This window comes from Pseudochaenichthys georgianus, chromosome 4, assembly GCF_902827115.2.
Source record: "Pseudochaenichthys georgianus chromosome 4, fPseGeo1.2, whole genome shotgun sequence".
Classification (NCBI taxonomy): Eukaryota; Metazoa; Chordata; class Actinopteri; order Perciformes; family Channichthyidae; genus Pseudochaenichthys; species Pseudochaenichthys georgianus.
This window is the reverse complement of record NC_047506.1, coordinates 31,313,423-31,334,969: the sequence shown is the minus strand read 5'-3', so window position 1 is coordinate 31,334,969 and position 21,547 is coordinate 31,313,423. Positions and strand designations below refer to the sequence as shown.

The following is a 21,547-nucleotide window of genomic DNA, read 5'->3' as shown; positions in this document are numbered from 1 at the left end:
AAAATTGCAAAATAGTGCTTCCATACAGTGAGTCAACATTGTTGCAGTTCCTTGGCAGGCTCATGGGGTGAAGAGACACAATCATCTTTATCCTCTCTGAAAACTGTTTTCTATTTCTCTCCAGGAGATATGAGAAGTATTTCCTTGAACTCTGATTGGTTGCTGCTGCTGACAAGTGCAAGCAGGCACACAGACACACACCCAGCAGACATATGGAGCCGATTAGACAGGCTCTACCGTCATCTGTCTCATCTCACTGAGGGTGATGATGACACTCACACAGCCCACACTCACAGCCTTCAGCAGATGTTTTCTGCTCATACACAATACTTAAGTAATTTATTTTAAATATATAAAGGGTGTTTTATACGTAAATGTAATAAACAATTGCAAATCAAACTTGTGAAAATAATGTATCCTTTAAATGTATTCTCGGATTGTTGAAAGGGTTGAAAAATATGGCTTTTTCTTTTTCATATTGAAATGTTTCAGGACAATGGTTTTGTGCAGACATCTGACTTTTCATTAGTGTTGTAAAATGTATCACTTTTATTTTAGTTTTTTTAGTTTTTATTTTATAAAACGCATGACACAAAAACATGCCCGACACATTTTAACTCAAGTTTTTTGTGCTTAGATTTCTTTATTTTTTATTTTTGTACATGGCCATTATCATTATGCACATTACAATTGAGCCTATGTTCTGGTAATCTACTTTACCTAGCCCAGTGTTTCTCAAGGTGGGGGGCGCGCCCCCCCTGGGGGGCGCAGAGGCATGACAGGCAGGGGGGCGCGAGAGACCAGGAGGAAAAATGGTTATGGAAAAAAATCATAATTAGAAGAATTATTTATTCGAAAATAATATGATACAGTACAAGTACGTCTGGGTCTCTGTGTTTCATTCAAGCTCGGCTCTGTGTTTGTGTGGAACGAGCCATTTTGTGTACGTGCACGGGCGAGAGAGAGACCGGAGATCGTTGTTGTTAGCTTCTGGTGCCAGCGAGCTACGCTAACGGTTATAAGGAGCTTTTTCAACAACAAGGTGGAGGAGAGTCCTCTCCTGTCAGACTGAGAGGCTCAGTGAACTAAAGGACTCAACAGGTCTCAAACGTTTCTGTCACGATTAATGTAAAGAATTATTTCTGAGGCACATGTTTATATGATCATTATAGTTATAAAAAAACAAGAGAATAAATGAAAAACACGTATAAAATACTATATGACAGTAAACCATAGTTACCATATGCGGATGACACACAAATATACTTAACAATTTCACCAGGAGACTATGCTCCAATTCAAACACTGAGTAAGTGCATTGAACAAATCAATGACTGGATGTGTCAGAACTTTCTCCAATTAAACAAAGATAAAACTGAGGTAATGGTTTTTGGAGCCAAGGCAGAACGTATAAAAGTTAGCGCTGATCTTCAGTCTGCAATGTTCAAACCAACAGATAAAACCAGAAATCTAGGTGTAGTCATGGACTCTGACCTGAGTTTAAACAGTCACATTAAAACAATTACTAAATCAGCCTACTATCACCTAAAGAACACATCTAGGATTAAAAGACTAATGTCACAGCACGATTTGGAAAAACGTGTCCATGCTTTTATCTTCAGTAGACTGGACTAATGGTGTATTCACAGGCCGACTTTTTTTTTTCTCCAAAGGGGGGGCCTGACAGAAAAAGTTTGAGAACCACTGACCAAGCCCAACAAAGGAAAAAAGGAAACCCAACTTCCCACTGCTTGCTTGCATTGTGAACGTTGTATTGCTGCAGCTGATGAGTGTGTGACATGCCGGTGACCTTTGTCATTGAACCCCACTTGACCTCCTGACCCGCCTCCTCCCCCGCTGGGTCTACTTTCATCCGCTGCCGCTGCAGCTCTCCTGGAGACCCGCGGAGGTCGCTCTTGCTCCCTGTCTCTCCCTCGCCGGCTCTCTGCTACGACTCCCTCTCCGCTCCCCTCCCTCATCCTCCTTCAGATCAGATATACCCCAGCACAGAAGAGGAACAACTCTGATCAAGCTTTTCCGGTCTGCTAGCCCTAATTTCCTCTCAAGACCTCTTCGGCGGTGGAGCGGAGCAGACGCGGAGGCACTGAGAGGGAGAAAGTGGGGAATATTACCGCGTATCCTACCGCCACAAGCCCGCGCCTCTACGGTTCCTCCCGAGTAGTATAATGCACCCTGTCCTCTGTGAATTGTGCCCGGGAAGGAGGAGTGTGTGAGGGGGGAACAGAGCAGAATGGTTCGGCGGACAGGAGCGCAGTCGCTCCGTCTCCGTGAAGCCGCCACAGAGCGCCCGCCGATGCCCGTCTTCCTCTCCGCCGTCCGGCTGCACTCACCTCCGGGTGTCTCTCCGACATGTCATTACACAACTCGGCGCCACTCGACTTAGTTTCCCCCAAACGCCAGGAGTATTTTTAGGTGAGACTCCTCTTGCTAGCCCCAGCAGTGGGTTTGAATCCGGTCTGTGGTGGGTTTTCTGTCGTGGACTGAAGGCTCAGCATATAAGGGGTTGAAACCTGAGTCCAGCGGTGATGAGAGCTCACTCCGAGAGGGTTTCAGTGGTGTGCTGCCAGAAGCATCTGGAAAGGATAACACTGGGATACACTCCCCCTCCAAAGGACCAGAGGAGCATTCACATCCCAGACATTTTCGAGTACAGCTCTAAGTGTCTTTCAGCTTGTGTTTAATTACTACATTTAAAACCTCTGCCACAGGTTTAAATTAATTAAATAATCCTGAGGGTCCCTCGGAGCTATGCAGTGAAGATGTGTGCAGCCAGGTTCAATGGCTGTGCCGAGGAGGCCTCCGGTCCGGTCACAGCCTCCAGGATGCTGGACTGGACAGAGGCCGGGCCCCGCATCCTCCACAGCCTGGAGATGGGGACAGTGATGACTGTCTTCTACCAGAAGAAGTCCCAGAAGCCAGAGAGGAGAACCTTCCAGATAAGGCAGGACATGCGACAGATAGTGTGGAGCAGAAACCCCGACAAAATAGAAGGAGAGGGTGAGTATTGATATGAAAAGTCTTCCCATCGGGTTCATTGTCAGACCATGAAGTTGTCAAAGTTGTCAAATTGTCAAAAGAGAAGTATGTGTCTCAGTCACACTGCATACACCTCTTTGCCGGGCAGATACAGAATCAGAAGAGGCTGAAGTATCTGAGAAAATGCTGACAAACAGAAACAGACACTTGGATTAGTCTCTTCTTCTTTGTCCAGCTTTCAAAGCAGTGCTTTCCAAACTTTTGTTGTTGATTTAATCCAATTTGTTTTTCCACCAAAAAAATCAGTGCTCTTTGCTTTTTGGAAATAGTTGTTCAGCATGAAAAAAGCATTGAGAAGTTACTTGTCCAGATATGTCTTAGTTGTATCTCCTTGGTCGAATGCACTTATTGTAAGTCACTTTGGATAAAAGCGACGATAAATGTAACTAAAATCAAGACGGCTAATCGACTATGAAGTTGTAGCCTTATTTTTAGGTGTCACTAAAGGTACATTACCAAAGACATAATTACTCACTTCACTATATAACTTTACAGAACATTTACTTATGTGCTGAGATTTCTAGTTATTTATCCCTGAAAAAGAGGTGAATGGAATGATATTTGTCGTGGACAATTACATTTTGAGAAAGTAAGTAAGTTATTTTCTGGTGTTTGAAGATTATCCACAGACCTCAACATTAACAGCTTTTATCAGGACTATCTTTCGTTAGAATAATTGTTGTGCTAAAAACTGTACAAATTAAGGTTTGTGGAACATGTAGAGCAGTGGTTCTCAAATGGGGGTACATGGAGTCGTGGACCCCTAGAGGTACGTTGGAGTACTGCAGGGGGTCCGTGAGATTTATTTTATGATAATGAAAAAAACAAACATAAGTAATGCATTTAAACAAACTACTAATAGTTGATTAACTACTTCATTCAAAAGTTTACAGTAATTCTGGATAATAAAATGGGAAAAATAAACGGGGTGCTCTCTTTTCCTCTCTCTCTCTCTCCTGACAGCCCGTCAGTCTTGTGCAGCTCGCTGAACCTGTAATAAGCCGATAGTAAAGAATAACTAGAGAATGCAATTCCTGAAGAAATTGCTAGTGGGAATGCTTTATGCTGAAAAGCTGACGCTAAACTGCTATGCTGAAACGTAATGTGTAAGAAGATTAGAAAGTGAATCATTTATTTTATGTTAATGGTAAAGACACTTCACCTGAACTTGCTCCTGTGGGTATTGTCCACAGTATCTGACCATTGCATGTATGATATATGTGTAATGTGTGTATATGTAAAAGCGCTTTGAGTCATTGAAAAAGCGCTATAATAAATGTAAGGAATTATTATTATTATTTAGATTAAAATGAAATTTGTAAGAAGAAAGTGAATAATTTAGATTGAAATGAAATGTGTAAGAAGAAAGTGAAGAATTTAGATTGAAATGATACATGAACACTGGGGGCTTGAATGTGTGATGAGAGAAGAAAATAAAGTAAAAAGGCTTGGAAAAGCAGCAGAATATTTGAACCACAAACTTCTGAACTAAGTTGATGGCGAATTATCTGTCGCCATGGCAACGGCATTTGATGACACCCCATAATATGCTTAGATGCGTTGATGGCTGCATCGTTACCAAACCTGTGAAGTCTTGGGCTGTTTGGAGTATTTTCACTGAAGTTATGAGAAAACCGTGTTTCAAGGCGAGCATTTGTGTTGCCATGGTAACGGCATTTGAAGAAATCTCAAAACTGTCTCGTCGATGTCTTTAAGGCTGAACTGTTAGCACACGTGAAGTTTGAGCACTTTTTGAACATTTTCATAGGAGTTATATAGCGACATCTTGTTTTATGGTGAGGGATGCTTTTCCATGGAAACTGCATATGGTGAGATCTCAGATTTGGCGTAGAGCTGTTGAGGCATGGACCGGTGATATACAAGTGAAGATTGGGGGACGATTGGACCGTGTCGATTGGACTTACAGCCACATCGTGTTTCATGGGGAGTGGTATGTCGCCATGGCAACGACATTTGATGACACCCCATACTACGCTTAGATGCGTTGATCGTTATCAAACCTGTGAAGTTCTGGGCTGTTTGGAGTATTTTCACTGAAGTTATGAGAAAACCGTGTTTCAAGGCGAGCATTGTGTTGCCATGGCAACGGCATTTGAAGAAATCTCAAAACTGTCCCGTAGATGTCTTCACGGCTGGACTGTTAGCACACTGCTATCTGAAGTCTGCTGCTCTGAGCATGTCAGTTGGAGTGAGAAGCTTCCAATGCCGCTGTGTGGACGGGCCGTTAGGAGTTAAGGGGAGAGGCTGAGCATCACCATGAAATGTGCAAATTGACATAAAAATAGACAGAGTCTGACAGACAGTGTATCACTCTTCCTCCTGTACATTAGCAGATAAAAGGCATCACATACTTGAATGAATGTTAAATAAAGAATGCTGGAAATAACTGCATCTCCATTAGCCTGTATGCTATGCAGAGACTGCCTTCTTCATGTCGTGAATTGCAGCTGATGTTTTAATATGGCAATTGGCAATTTGACTTATACAACATTCGCAAGTTGTACATTTGACTCATACAATAACCCACCTTCGAGAGATGCTCTAGTTTCTTCAAGTTTTGTTTTTTTCCCCTCTTGCTTGCTCCGGACTGAAACTGTCTTTTCACCAACATCTCTTCAGCTGCACTAGTGGCCGTATCAAAGCCGTGATTGGTCAGATGTCGATTAATTGCAACGGTGTCGGGTTACAGACGTGCTCCCCTTGTCACCTCTCACAGCCCCTACACACGGCGGCGTGCGTTGCCGCTTCAACGCTTCTGCCCATTCACTGTGAATGGGGTGACGTCACGATTCGCCGAACTGCATTGTGGGAGCAAAGCGTAGCTTCTCTCGCGGTGCTCGCTGCAAAAGTAGAGCAATGTTCTACTTTTGCCGCCTCAACGGAGGCGTCAGCCAATCAAATCCCTCGTATGAAAATCTGACAGTACAAGCACTAGCCAATCAAACCGCGTGTATGTTGGGAGAGCCAGACCGCAGTTATTTCCCATATGTAAAAAAATGGAAGAGAAAATTATCGTGGCGGTAGGGAATCACCCGGTACTCTATGACCAGTCCCTCTTTACATACAGGGATACAAACCGGAGGAGCCAGGCATGGGGGTAGGTGGCAGAGACAGTGGGTGAAACTGGTAGGTTTTTGCTTGTTTGGGGAGTTTATATCCAGTGTACTTCGTTTGAATGGACAGCTAGCAAGCATAGACAGTAGGCTTGTTTGAGACGCGTTGCGGCTCGCCTCGAAAGTAGACGAGAGTAGCCGATCGCAGCCGGGGGAGGTCTCAAAAAGCTCGCCTGAAGTCGGACAGCTCGGAGTCGGCTTCTTCATCTTTTTCTTCTTCTCTCGGTTTTTTGGCGGATTGCAAACAGCTTGAAGGTGCATACCGCCACCTCCGGAGTTGGCTTGACTCGGTTTGCATTTATAAAGAATGCACACATGTGTTTAATCGTTAATGTCAGATATGTACTAAGTAAATACATTTGTTCCTGCTCAAGATTAGATTCAACTTTATTGTTATTGCACATATTACAGGTACTGAGACAACGAAATGCAGTTTAGCTTATAGCCAGGTGCAACAAGCAGTGAAGTGGAAAGTAATGTACACAATCTACAGAATAACATATAGAATGAATTGAATGATGAATAAACACTGGGGTATGAATGAATACACTAGATATCAGCCTGTGAGCAGTATGAACAGTGGGGTATGAATACACTAGATATCAGCCTGTGAGCAGTATGAACAGTGTGTATGAATATGCTAAGATATATAAAGTATGAAAACGGTAAGCAGTATAGTATCAAATATATAGATATTAATTTCATGATGATAAACATTGTGGAACAATGATGAAAAATGGGAATGGATGTGGCGACGTAAAACTGACACAAAACAACAACAAACTTTTGCCAGCCAATTGGAGAGTTTCATCAGCAGCACGTGGTAAAAACCACCAATGAGCGCTCAGCTCGAGATACCAGCGAGTCGTTTCCCATCAAGCATTTCGCTTCCGCAGCTCGTGGAGAGCAACTGCGCCAACTCGCCTCGCCTCGCTCTCAAGGCTGCGGACGTCTTTGTCCCGCGAGATTTCAAAGTCTCATGTGGGCGAGCCTCCAGAGCAAGTCGGACAAAATGACTAACCATCATGCAACGCACTAGCAAGACGTTGATCGCAACTGCGCAGGTCTGCGCAGGTCTTGCTTGTCTCAAACAAGCCTATTATATTTAGCCAGCATGGATGTAGCATGAATGCTTTGCTTTGTATGTCCGGGGCGGGACATTCATGTGATTGGTTGTTGGTCGTGTTGCTCGCGTTGACTCCCCAAGCTCAAGACACGCCCACCGCCAAGCGGCAACGCACGCCGCCGTGTGTAGGGGCCGTCACTCTCACTCTTGCGGGGGGTGCGCGGAGAACTGCGCACAGCAGCTGAGGCCCTCTGGGCGGGGCCCCCTGCACAAGGCGGGGCCCCATGCAGCCTGCGTGATTGGCCTGTAGGGAGGGGCGGCCCTGGCCCAGGATTTTGTGGCCTGGGGGAGGATTTGTTACAGTGTCCGTTAGCACAAACTTATGGCATTCACAACTGGCATGATAGAGTTTCCTTCTGTCTGCCATGTGTTATTCTAACTCTCCGACTTTACTGTAGAATAAGAAATAGACTCCTCCCCTGCGAGATAGGAATAGGTTTACTGCTGTCAGGTTTGTTTTTCCATCACCTAACTACAGTTGGTTCTTTCTGCAGTAACAACAAAACAATACAAAAACAAAAACTCAACCATAACAAAAAACTGAAAATACAGAAGTAAAAAAAGAAGTGAACTCAAGACAAATTAATTTCCTGGTGATACGAACTGATACAGTACATACAAAACGTATTGTTGCCAGTTTTAAGGTGACTAAACTCTGTTATACCGTAGCCTGTATCTTATGCTGAGTCATCAATTGTGCATTACTCACCAGTGTATCCGAAATATCAACTGTACTACATTAGTGAAGGAAATCACAATGTTTAAACGTAATTGTTAGCCCATTAGCAAACATCATCAACGGGCCATCCATTTCAGAAACGGCCCGTCCACACAGCAGCGTTAAAAAAATCTTGAAAATCTTGGAGGTGGGCATGTCTGAAAGCTTGGGGATTTTTTGCAAGCAACGCGACCAACAACCAATCACATGAATATCCCGCCCCCGACATACAAAGCAAAAGACCCCGGTTCTAAGATCTAAGATAACAATTAAATAAAGCAGTAATTTACATAGAAATAGAATGCTATGAATGCATTTTTGCATATAAACTAAGAAATGTGAAATCAGAATATGTGCAGAAAGGAGTATGATATTGTGTGCATTAATGTGATGCATATAGTCTATGATGTGGTAAAGTGTCAGTGGGAAGGGCTATGATGAACATTTATGAGATTAATGTCTATGGTGCTATTTTATGCTACACTCCATGCTGGCTAAAGATACTGTCTATGCTTGCTAGCAGGGTCATTCCAGAATTGGAGGACATTTCATGTCCCCCATATAAAAAATCTAATAATCCATGCGCAAAATACTAAAACATGCACTTGTTGTGTTAAACATACTTGTCTTGAGACAAAATGTATATAGAGTTGTAGAAAAAGTGGTTTCAAAATATTATTTAAATTATCAAATACCTCTCAAACATCCTCTAAAATGGCATTTTTATCTTGTCCCCGCTTCTTGCTGACCAACTTGCATGTCAAATATAACATTTAAAATATGGATTTTATTTACTTTTGTTGGTATTATTCTATTGATATATGTCTCTTGTAATGGTAAAATCAATTTGTTAAATCATAAACTTATTTTAAATAACAGTAATTTTGCACAGGTTTTCAACCCTGTTACCCAAACTTTTTTAGATTGGCAGAGGAAGGGAAAAAAGTGTAAGTCAGATCACACAGTGGAAGTGGCATCAGCAAGCCATGTGCTAGTGCCATGGGTAGACCTCTCTTTTATTTTTCATATTTTTACAATCTTTTCAGTCTTAAAAGAGTGTGGCACTCTGACCCACTCAACCCTGTTACTGATATTATCAGAATAAAGCATATTAATTGGCTGGTGCTTGTACTGTCAGATTTGCATAAACGGGATTTGATTGGCTGACGCTTCCACCTCAGCTTCAAAAGTTGAACATTGCTCAACTTTTGAATCCTGAAAATCCTGGAAATCTTCGCTTTGCTTCCCCACAATGCAGTTCGGCAAAAAGCGAGGCAAATTGACGTCACCCCATTCAAAGTCAATGGGCAGAAGCGTTGGAAGATTGTTTTAACGCTGCTGTGTGGACGGGCCGTAACACAGCATGCCTAAAATTAGCAACAACTCACGTGTCTAGCCGGATTCATCTTTCTGTCCTCTGGAAACATGTTTTAGTTTCAGTTCCATTTGGTTCTTGGAAACAATTTTTATTTTCAGGTTTTTAAATGTCCAATGTGTTTCTGTATGTGAAGAGGGGTTCTTAAGGTGCACCATGTATTTGTCTTTGCAGTGTTTTATTTATTTTTTGCAGTGCATATTTATATTAGCAGTGCGTTACTGTATTCAAAGCGTGGTTCAGGTTGTGGGATTTTTTGAAGTTTTTTTTTGTAGTGCGTATTCATATTTCAAAGCGTTACTATATTTTAGGCGTGTTTTACATTTGCAGTGTTTTAAAGTTGCATTGCGTTACTGTTTTTTTAAAGCATGTGCAGTGCGAATGTGTATCTGCATTGTTTATATTTTTTTGCAGCAGTTTTTTTTTTATCTGCAGTGCGTATTTATATTTGTAGTGTGTTTCTGCATTTTAAGCCTGTGTTTATATTTGCATTGCATTTTTACATTTGCATTGTGTGACTTTACTTGAAGCGCGGTACTGTATGTGCATCGCATCTCTATTTGCAGTGTTTCTAACATTTCCAGAAGATTGCAGTGCATGTGAGAGGAAGTTGTTTTCTTAAATGACTTGTGTATGTGTTTATCATGTGTTACAGTGCTCTCAACTCTCAGGGCCACTGCAGTTTCCTCTTCTTTTCCCTCTCCAGTAATCCCAACCCCCTATCATTCTACGAAAGCTCAGAGAGTAATGGCAGCTGCACACATGTAGCTGTTGTTTCTGCTCGGGAACCTTGTCAATTATTTATCCATAATCATAAACTGCATAAACGGCGCCTTGGCTAATCCAAGAACAACAACTACGAGTCTGAGCGTGCCGGACGCCCCGGCTAACACCTCGACCTCTCAATCAGACCATATCTACACAATCCCACCCCGCTGAAACTACTGTTTTCACATAAACACACACACACACACACACACACACACACACACACACACACACACACACACACACACACACACACACACACACACACACACACACACACACACACACACACACACACACACACACACACACACACACACACACACACACACACACACACACACACACTTTCATAACCCACAAACTGCTCTTTACAAATGACCTCCCTCTGGACATACCCACCAGAACATTCCAGGAACTCAGCGGGTCTCTCCTTCACTTTATCTCCCACTGCTCTATTTCCCAGCTTCCCATTCCTCCTCCTCCTCCTCCTCCTCCTCCTCCTCCTCCTCCTCCTCCTCCTCCTCCTCCTCCTCCTCCTCCTCCTCCTCCTCCTCCAGCTGCCTTTCCCAATGTCCTCCCCCCACACACCCACCTAAACTCCCTTCTCATTTTCAAGACGTTCTCTGACATCCCATTTCACTTTCTCATTCTATTTTCTTTCACTTTCATTCGGAAGTTCAACGTCGTTCATCTGATGCTTTTGTTCTCAGAAATCTCAGCTCTCCCTGCTCTCCTGTCCCTCCTTCCTTTGTTTGTGTTGCCTAATAGCTAACGTTTGCTTTGTAACAAGGTTCCTCCTTTTCCCCCGAGATGAGCGCCTTAGCAAACAGCGGGGGTATTAAATTCTGAGGCACAGGAAGCATGGGGTTATCAGGGAGTGTCTCGCTTCCACTCTCAGATTGAAGGACTGGCTGGCTGCGGGAAAACAAAAGGTCCAGCATCTTGTGCAGGAAGCAGAGACACGGAGCAGAAATGAGCTGCTGGTTTGGTGGTTTGCTCCATTAGAGATTCATTGAAGTGTGATTAGGCTTGCTAAAGCTTGTGAACCCACTGGGATTTAGCTTTTTCAAAGACTAAAGTGCATAAACCTGCTTTAGATTCAGCTTCTATTAGCTCTGTGTAGCTAGAGCAACTTTTTAGTTGACACAAATCAGTGGTAGGGCTGTCCCTTAATCAGAAATCAAGCTCAAATTAATTTAGTTAGTTTACTGAAAGTGCAACAACTGTCCGTTGTGATGCCACCTGTTCGATTTTGAACAGCTAATTTATTATTTAATCTTTTCCCACGTTTAAATGAAAGTTCAACCTCGGGATAAGTTGGTAAAACCCTCTGCCATGCTCTAAACTGACCCTCTTTACAATTGTTAGCAACTTTATTTCAACACTTTTATATCAGCCTCCCATGCATCCATTTGTTTATCCATTTTATATCCAGCCCTATGCTTACACTTCATTTTCTCGTTGTTTGCTTCCCTGCGATTTATCATCTCCACGTATACTTCTGCCATCTGTTAGGGAGTGATGTCGCCAGCTGTGGCAGGAACAGTTTGTTTCAGTGGAAATGCTCTGCAATTATCAACGGCTGGTGGCTTCGGGTCAGCAGTTGCACACAGCCCTGTGGTGTGTTCAGGGAACTTTCAACCAGTCCAAGCTCTGAAAAAAAGAAAGTCAGTTAGTTTACGAGCTTCTCTAAAGATAACTTTCTACAAGACTGACAGTATCTTATCCTCTGATGTGTCTCCAGTTGGCCCACCGTTAGACACCCGCCCCCTCCATCAAAGTTTATATCAGACGGTTACTTTAAAGCAGTTGTGTGTGTGTCTTTATCACAACCATGTTTACAGCCTGGACCAGGATTAAAGGCCAAAGTGGGAGGAATTCTGTGTGTGTGTGTGTGTGTGTGTGTGTGTGTGTGTGTGTATGTGTGTGTGTGTGTGTGTGGAGTGGGTCGGTTGTGTTTCCAAGGTCCACACTAAATAGGAGGAAGTAATAAAGGGAAAGACCTGAGGTAAACAAATACCGGGTTTCTGGGGTATTTTTAATATTACTCTGGAAGGAAAACAACTAGAAGGGTCGACTTTGACTAACATATGTCGCTAGTTTAAACGTGATCAGCCTACCTTGGTTTCACTACAAATACTAAAACATTTTTAGATTGTTTGCGTTTGAAAACGGCAGTTTCATAAAAGAAAAATGAATTAAATTAACTCTGAAGAAGGGAGTCCTCTTCTGTCATGCAACAAGTTGAACTGTGTGCTGAAACTCTTTTTATCAGGCTACAAAATGAAAACTTTGACCATGACAAATGATTTTAAAATGTGAATAAACAAGAATCAGAGTAAGCGGCTCATGTTGACTTTTGTAGGGGACAGCTTGAAATATATGATCTTCAGTTGTGAATGTTAATATGGATGGATGGATTTTCGTCTAACCCATGTCCTGCAGCTTTTTTTAGAGAGGTTTAACGGTCAAACACTCAATTCATACTGATCAAAGAATAAGGCAGATTTATTGTATAGTTTTCATACGTCAGCAAAATCCCTTGAAAACGTTCTGACTTGCTCTCTACGAATTAAGACATACATCTTTGAATGACACCTCACAAATATAGATATATATTTTTTTTATATGCTCAAGATTTTCCTACAACAACTGGTCACTGTAGTGTTTATGAAACGTCAGTATGTCACCAAAATGGGAGGAAATAGTGCTCTTGTTATGGACTATATTTTGAGTTGCGGATGAATCCACATTTGGGGCTCTAACGGGTATTTGAGATGTGTGTGGGATTGGGTCAACATAAACTACAGTGTGTGTGTGTGTGTGTGTGTGTGTGTGTGTGTGTGTGTGTGTGTGTGTGTGTGTGTGTGTGTGTGTGTGTGTGTGTGTGTGTGTGTGTGTGTGTGTGTGTGTGTGTGTGTGTGTGTGTGTGTGTGTGCGTGCGTGTGTATTTGTGTTCATGGTAATGAAGAAACAAGTGCAACAGTGTGGCTTTTTGATGAATTTCAATAGTTGTGGACAACAATGGAGCTCTATGGCACAGGAGAATGAGATACTATACGTCAGACTTTAATACGCACCATACTTTTTTGTACATGCATCAATTGTAGGTTTTAGTTTTCTTTAAAGTGTTTTTTGTGAAAGATAAGAAGAATATAAAAAATCATGATGTATAAATAGTTTAATTCCTGGGACAGGTTCTGGAATTGTTGCAAAACTGTCCTTTAGAAGCTCTTGAACACAGGGGGTCAAATGCAGGTTAAAACTTCAGTTCTTCTGCTGCTTCTAGCTCTGAACCCTCTTCACACTAAATGATGGACACATTTCCATCTGAGAATAATGGACTGCTCTCTTAATCTCATGCCAAACGTGCACGCTGTCATCTCCACATGCAGGAGGCTCAGATAGGAACCAGATTTCTTCTTGATATAAATTCAGCGTTATCTACAACCTGCTGAGGACGGCTTGGTATGACCGGTTTTGATTATTCTGTCCGCTGCGTCCCCCTGTTGTCTATCTATTGGGCAGATCACTTCATCATAGAAGGAAGTTTTGATATGGGAGTCTCCTGTTCACTGAAGGAGTAACACTCAGTTGTGTGTACGTTACACTGGGTGTGTGTTTGCTGTGTGTATGCCGGAGCATCTATGAGTGTACATTTTATGTGTGTTTGCACAAGACATCTGCCAAGTCAATAAGCCGGGGTTTTCTTTGTGGGTGTGTCGACTGCTGCGAGTGTCCAAGGAGAGTCCAGAGTTTGTGGTCAGGAGCCTCACTGAGCTATGCTGTTAACCCTTCCGCTGCAACATGCACTCTCACTAGCTGTTCATTTATGTAGGGATTACGTAGACACAACGTGCTAAGTGCAGATCAAGTTGCAGTGAAAAGAAAAGGGGTGTAACCAAAATTATGAAGACTAGAGTTGTATTTCTGCACAAATACCATTCCTCAAATATCCCCTGAATACTTTAAAATGCCTTAATCATCCTTTAATCGGTACAAATACTCCCTAATATACTTTTTAGTTTCCTTAACATCTGATTTTAATATTCTCAAATGTCCCTCAAATAGAAAGCATATGGGACAACTAACTCAAATAAAGAAATACATTTGATCAAATCTGAAAATAAAGCGCTTCTATCATCACTGTGTTGTTATTTAAGTGAAAAACATTGGTCCGCATGTAGTATCCTGTCACACTTATCTATATTGTATATTTACAGATATATTTTATTTATTTAAGATATGAGTGCAGAATTAGCAGTCATGGGTTCACAGCCTCAGTCAGATTTAAAATACCTTTTTAAAAAAATAAACTGGAGGCTTGGAGGCAAATTCCAAACCCGGTCATACGACAAACTTTACTTTACACAAAGGTGTGAAAAACTTCTCTGTCCTCTAGATATCTAAATCAAAAACTGTCTTTATGAAAAATAAACACTTCCGCCATCTTTGAACTTAACTTGTATCCAAAATCACTCCCCATGTACTGTATAATGCACTGAATTTGCTATCTGCCGTTTTATTTGGGTGTCTTGCCGCTAACAATCCCACAGTGCAATGCGCTAAACTTTATTGATGCGAAAAAGACCCTTTAACGAATCTACAGCTGTCAGTGACGCCGTGAAATAATGATGATTACGTGTCCAAAATCTTTATTTACTTAGATGCACAGAAGGATATTTAAGTATTCTGTCAAATATATTACAAAACTGTCACTAAAACCCTTCATTATTCTTCATCTCAGAGCACACTGAGGAGCTTAAGCGACATTTTAAGGGCTTCACTTCCATCTTTAGAATTCAAATCCAGTTGTTTATTTTCCTACTAATGGCGACTTTATCTAGGTTTTATAGGGACTATAGAGTTTAGGGATTCATTTCCCCCAAAACCAAGTGAAGGAAACGTAACTTTTTGGTCATCTGCTGCTGCTGCTAAAAGCCTCCGCAGACTTTGGGAGCATCCTGCCACCGACAGCTGACATGTTTGTGTGTTTGTTGGCTCTCCGGACTCACACAAAGTACATTTGTTGAGTCCTCCGGCAGCAGATTTCTGTGTGTCTGGCAGGGAAATGAACAATGTGCTAAACTGTGATTTATGGGTGTGCATATTTGTGTTCATGCAACACTATCCTTCCTTCCTTCCTTCCTCCTTCCTCCCTCCTCCAGTCGACATACGAGAGATCCGGGAGCTGCGGCTGGGGAAGGGCTCCCGTGATTTCGAGCGCTACCCGGAGGAGGCCCGAAAACTGGACGCTGCCCACTGCTTCATCGTGCTCTACGGACAGGAGTTTCGCCTCAGGACGCTCAGTGTGGCCGGTCAGTGTGTGTGACTGTGTGTGTGACTGTGTGTGTGTGTGTGTGCGTGTGTGTTATGTTGATTCCCAATGTGTTGGTCACAGTCCTTTCTGTTGAAGGTCACAGACTGCCACCCATATTTCCTTTGTACGTCTTATCTGCTTAATGTAATCACTCTTGCTCAAACAAAAGAGTTTTTATGTGATTGTACCATCTTTCAAGTTACAAGGTTACATGTATGAGTCATTTACAGCACATGGTTGTACGGTGAAATATAAGTGATTCATGCTCCACACACACAGATTACTTTAAAGGAATGGTCCACTCATTAGATAATTAATCAAAACTTCAGTATTTAGTGAAACGTTATGTTTAAACCATACCCTGAAGAAATCAGCGATATTCCCCGGTAAATAATGATTTTATAGCTCTTTTTTATCAAGACCTGTATATTCCGTCTGGCCGCCGCCATGTTTGCCATTTTCAGTAGTCACGTGATGGTCGTGACGTCATCCATGCGTTCACTTTGTCAACACACGGAAACATGGTGGGGTATTTCAGTTCGGACTCGTCAGCAGAGGAACAAGTTTTGACCAATGTGAAGAGATTGGATGGGGGAATTCAGCCATACATATCAGTATGACAATACGACACCCTCTGTCCTTAGACCCTCACATCGTACAAGGAAACACTTCCGAAGAAAACCCCCAGTTTAAAGGGAACATGGGAGAAACCTCAGGGAGAGCAACAGAGGAGGGATCCCTCTCCCAGGACGGACAGACGTGCAATAGATGCCGTGTGTAAATTGAAAAGATAATACATTTGCAACATAGGTAGTCCAGATGTTTGGAAATGCATGTGTGTATAACAGGAAGATGATATAAGATACTATATGTATGCATGTAGTACCACCCTTGCTAGCGATTCCCTCTCTAGTTTAGCATACTCAGCTTCGTTGTCCCTGGCCATAGAATCACGATTTTATGGGGCCGGAAAAACTGGGGGGAAATACACACTAGCCGGTACTACGCTATATGGAAAGGCCACCAAAAACTGTCCTGGACGTTAAAACGGGGCTAGCCGCTGCAATGGAAATGCGCTATAACATACCTTATTCTTACTCCGAGCACTACTTCTGCTCCTCCGTCGCTTCACACTTGCAGAGGGCGATTTCTCAACTGGCCGAACTGGTGTCCTGGTCGGTGATGACACCAGAAAGACCGATGGTACTGCATCTCCATTGAGTAATGGTTGTTCTTTAAATCCCATGTTATGTTTGATCATACTCTCAGAGTAGTCGTCCGGAAATGTGAAATGTTCGCTGCATACATGAGCCTGTAAATCTCTCGGTTCGGGCCGGCCACATTTCGCTAGCCACTGCCTCCGAATGTACTTCTTATGCTTACCTTTTGGCAACAGATGGAACCGAGCATTCCGTGGATTGTTCCTATCCGAATTATGGCAATATTTTGCGATACAGTGAGGCATATTTGAAGAGAGAAACTACAGTAAATAACATGGAGATCAACGTGTCTTCGAAAACCAAACGCATGGATTACGTCACGTCCGGGAAATGGCGGCGCCCACAGTGTTGATGTTATTTCGGTATATAATCAGTTTAAAATCACTGATAATGTCATCGGATTAAAAAAAAAAAAAGAGAGACTGGCAGAGACTGGTCTGTTTTATCGGATGATAATTTTTAAAAAATGAGTGTCATGAGCATACCATTCCTTTAAGTAAGCAGTTTAATCTCATAGTCTATGTTTCATTCAAAATCAAATGTGAAGAATCTAAAAAACGTCTCTTTTGTAATGTTCTTAGAAATAAAACATAACAATAGCTGACAAGCTAAACGATATATGATTGGATGAATAGACTTTTAACAGGGTGGCAGTTCCAATTCCCAAACAAGAAGAACATTTTAAAGAAATAGACAAAACGGCACAAATAAAGTTTCAGATTTCACCCTTTAAATAATCAACATCGATTTTAAGCTGTAAACTCCCCAAACTTGACTCTTGACCTTTGAAGAGTAAAAGATTGACATTTTGACACTTATTTATCCCTCTTTTTCCTGTCTCTGCAGCCTTCAGTGAGGAGGAGGTCAACATGTGGATCACCGGCCTCAACTGGCTGATGATGGACACTCAGAGAGCGCCCGCTCCGCAGCAGACAGACAGGTGTGTGTCCCTGTGGGAAACTGTTCAGGGTCTTCTACACCTGAGAAACACTCCAGTTCATCTCCTTTCTGTTGGGAATAAAATACTCATTAAAAGCAATCCTGAATACTTGGCAACTTTCTTCCAGTACCAAAACAACTAACTCATGTATTTATCTAGTAAATCCACATTAAACAAACACAACAGTTAATCAAATAATCAAGACTATATTTTGGGGAGTGAGTGTTTAAATAGAAAAAATAAAGACATTTTCAGTGAGTAAACCTTATTTGTGATTAGTTTATGGGCCAAGTCATATGCATCTCTGGACTACTTAATTGTGAGTTTACGACACGTTTCCCCCCCCCTCCCCTATATGTGTGATATCGGGTTGTATCAAAAGAAGTAGCGACCTGGACGGGAAAGCGAGGTGCGGGTTGGAGGCGAACAAATATTTGTTTTGGCCTGAAAATATTTACTCCAGATGAATGTGCAGAGGTGGGTTTGGCTGCTGTGGTGAGCGGGAGGACAGAGGGAGGCTGTCCACATAATGTGAGCCGTAATGTTTGAAGATCGTCACAGGAAGTTAAATGGCTAATTTTGTCTTTTCATGACAGTTGTGTAAACTGTGGATTCATCATCTTTTAAATACAGTTTGAAAATGTTGCTTGAAGTGAATTCTCCTCACTCTTTGTGTAAGGAAATCTAAACTAGTATATGCTATATTTGTACATTATTGGTTAGTCAACCATGGTTATTTATTCTCTTCCCATAAGACTTAATACTTAGTGTTTAAACATAGGATGTGAGAAAAAACTATTTAGAAATATATTTAAATAAAAAGAAACATGCTTTTTTTCTATTTACATGTCTTTACAAGCTGGTGATGATGCTGAATGTGTTGCCGCTACTAGCATTAGCATCACTCTTTTTACATCAGTGCAGCATAACACATCTACTGGTATCAAAAAGCGCAACATTGCCATACTTAAAGGGGTCCTATTATGCTTTTGGGGCTTTTCAGACATTGTACATGATAGGCTAAGGGCGGGACATCTCGAAGCGGTTGACAAATCACAACAGAGCCAGCCAGCTAACCAATCAGCAGACTGGGCTCTGGTTTCAGACAGAGCGTGAAAAGAGGTGCTGCAGAACAGGCAGTATCATACAAATAAATAGATTTCTGAACATTATACTGTAAGCATGTCACAGTAGAGGCACAAAATACAAATGTTACCCTGAAATTAGCATAATATGGCCCCTTTAAAATGTTGGAGTAATATTACAGTGTTTTTTTGGTTACCAACGAGGAACAACTTTGTCAGTTAGATCCAAGTATTCACACATACTACAGAACATGTATTGTTTTGGTGCTAGAAGTGTAAAAAAAAATAGATACTAAAAGCTATTATTTTTGGTGTTAACAAATTTGCCGAATAAGTCAAAACAAACCCTGAGAACATTTCTTAGGAAAAACTTTTTATTTGAGCAATGCTGTGCATCATTACAGTTATAAGCAATCACTGGCATACCGTGCTTCAATATTTAATTTACGCACATATTTTGTAATAATGGCTCAGTCAGTATCATGTTTTCTCTCCTTCCCTCCCTCTGTAGGTGGCTGAGGAAGCAGTTTGAAGCCATGGACAGGAGCCACGAGGGCAGGTGGGTGACTCTCCATAAACATGGCAACACCCAATCAGATTTTAAACAGCAGCCTGTGAAAGATACTTATTGGCCGGTCTGTTACATTGGGTGGGACGTGAAGGTGAAACCAGATCCAGATGCCATCAAAGAGCACTGTCGGGGGTCTGATCTGACCTGGAGCTCCACACCCTGAAATGCAGATACTGTATCACACACACACTTCCTCTGTCTCTCTCGTGCTCACATTAATAAGCCCAGGCTTCTGGTTGGGTGGAAGCGGCTCCAGGACACACTGCCTGCCACCGGCTGATAAGGAGCAGGAAGTGATGTGATGGGCTGGGAGAGGGCAACTTCCTGTCTCCTGTGAAAATAGTAACTGTAGCCAGACAGGGAAGCGGGCGGATCAGACCTGGCAGTGAGGCCGGTCATTGACCCCAAAAGATCCCCTCAGCGCACTGACCTGGATTCTTCTTCTCTTTCTACCTGCCTCCCTTGCTTCCTTCCTCATTCTGTTACTGACACTTACATGTGTTTTTGTAATCAGTGAAAGTGGTGGTCCATGTGGTGTTTCTCCTCGACGAAAAAGGATGTGGAGGCAAAGACAGATCCTCCGCATTTGAAACGGCAACAACTTTTAGGCATATCAACTCTTCTATTACTTTTATTTTATTATTAACCAAAACAATGTCCATTTATTGGCTGTTCTCAATATACTCATTATATCTGCAGATGGAGTTTACCCCAGTTTTCATGAAAGTGTAAACGTCAGGAAGAAAAGACAGCTGGTGCTCCAGAACAGCTTCTTAATGCGTCTTGTGGAGAGATTAGAGTATTTTGTCAACAACTGTGACGCACAACAAACTGAACATGTTTTAACATGTGTGATACATATAAGTACGGAAGTTAAAACTTTCCGCTTAGCTAAGAAAGTTACTTAAAGATGTTGCACAGTATCCATTAGAAGGTTTTTCTTAATTAGGAAAAGTGTTAGGGCGTTTACGGCGTTGAAAGATATTTTGAAACGGTACAATTCTACATTTTACGTGGAGACTGTTTGTAATACTGTACCTGTTATCCCCTCACAATCATGGCCGATAGATACAACAAATAAAAGAGGAAAGGCAGAAAAACTAAATAGGCCAGAAGACGAAAAGTTCATACTCCTGGAAGATACAAAAAATTAAGGCAAATGCTAAAAGGTACATTTGGAAATAACAGCTAACAAAAAACAACGTATTTGGGAGGTCTATTCATTCAAGAGGTCGGTGAAAAGGTCTGTCCAAGAGGTTCAAAACAATACTTAAACGTGTCTGTTCTGAAATCACCAATTACAGGAATGTCAGAGATACCTTAAGTTGTTTTCCTAAGGTGTTTTCTCGAATGGTTGAACTAACCTTAAGTGTAAGACCAAGATGAGAAGAGCACCTTAAGTAAAGGGTTTGAGGAAACCTTAAGGAGAAGACTTAATAGTGTTTTGGATTTATTTGACTTCAAAGGAACCTTATCAGATTGAATTTGTTTTTTGTGCAACCTGCCCCTGACATTGACAGCAGTTCTTCAAACCATACAGCGCCACCTCCTGGTGACAACACATATAGCATCACTGGGAGTTTTATGAATGCTTCTCCAAAAGGTGTAATGACCGTATCGTTTGTTTTTAAGGATGATCTGGTCTTTGGTTTGGATAGACAGTCCTGCAATCTCTTTAATGTGTATAATGTATATTCCTTGTCTTGTTTGTGTTTCAGCATCACAGTGAAGGATGTGAAAGCGCTGCTTCCTCAGATCAACTACAGAGTCCCTAACACGCGCTTTCTCAAAGACAAACTGCAGGTCAGACACTGCCTCTTTGAATATCCTCTCCTAGATGATAAATTGTCACACAAACTCTCGTCCTCCCTCTTTCCGCAGGAAGTGGAGGCCAGGAGCGACTTGTCCTACCCTAACTTCTCCCAGCTCTACAGGACACTCATGTTCGACGCACAGAAGAGCGTGAGTGTCCCTTTTGAGTTTGCACAGATACACACATACACTGTTGTGGAAGAAGTACTTAAATCCTTTACTTGAAATACAAGTATTGCAATGATATAAACATGTACACACTTACGTTTGTGCTAAAGATTAGCAAATGCTTCATTGTTATACATTTTCTATGTGCTTTTCCAGGCACCCAATGCTTTCCATTTACATTCCATAATGCAGGGCATTTGCAAGGCATGCAAAACAAATAGAAGACTCAAGAACAAAGTTTGAGAGTGAA

At 41.9% G+C, this 21,547-nt stretch overlaps 1 protein-coding gene across 1 annotated transcript in view; it reads left to right on the top strand.

Moving 5' to 3' along the window:
- Positions 1-2,177: 2,177 nt before the first annotated feature.
- The window catches only part of LOC117445233 (1-phosphatidylinositol 4,5-bisphosphate phosphodiesterase gamma-1-like), a 37,038-nt gene continuing 17,668 nt past the window's right edge, over positions 2,178-21,547 (top strand). The window contains exons 1-6 of the mRNA XM_034080737.1: positions 2,178-3,018; positions 15,350-15,499; positions 17,568-17,661; positions 19,258-19,305; positions 21,036-21,120; positions 21,199-21,279. Coding sequence (XP_033936628.1) covers positions 2,781-3,018; positions 15,350-15,499; positions 17,568-17,661; positions 19,258-19,305; positions 21,036-21,120; positions 21,199-21,279 — 696 coding nt within the window. The 5' untranslated portion in view covers positions 2,178-2,780. The remainder of the gene's footprint in view (positions 3,019-15,349; positions 15,500-17,567; positions 17,662-19,257; positions 19,306-21,035; positions 21,121-21,198; positions 21,280-21,547) is intronic.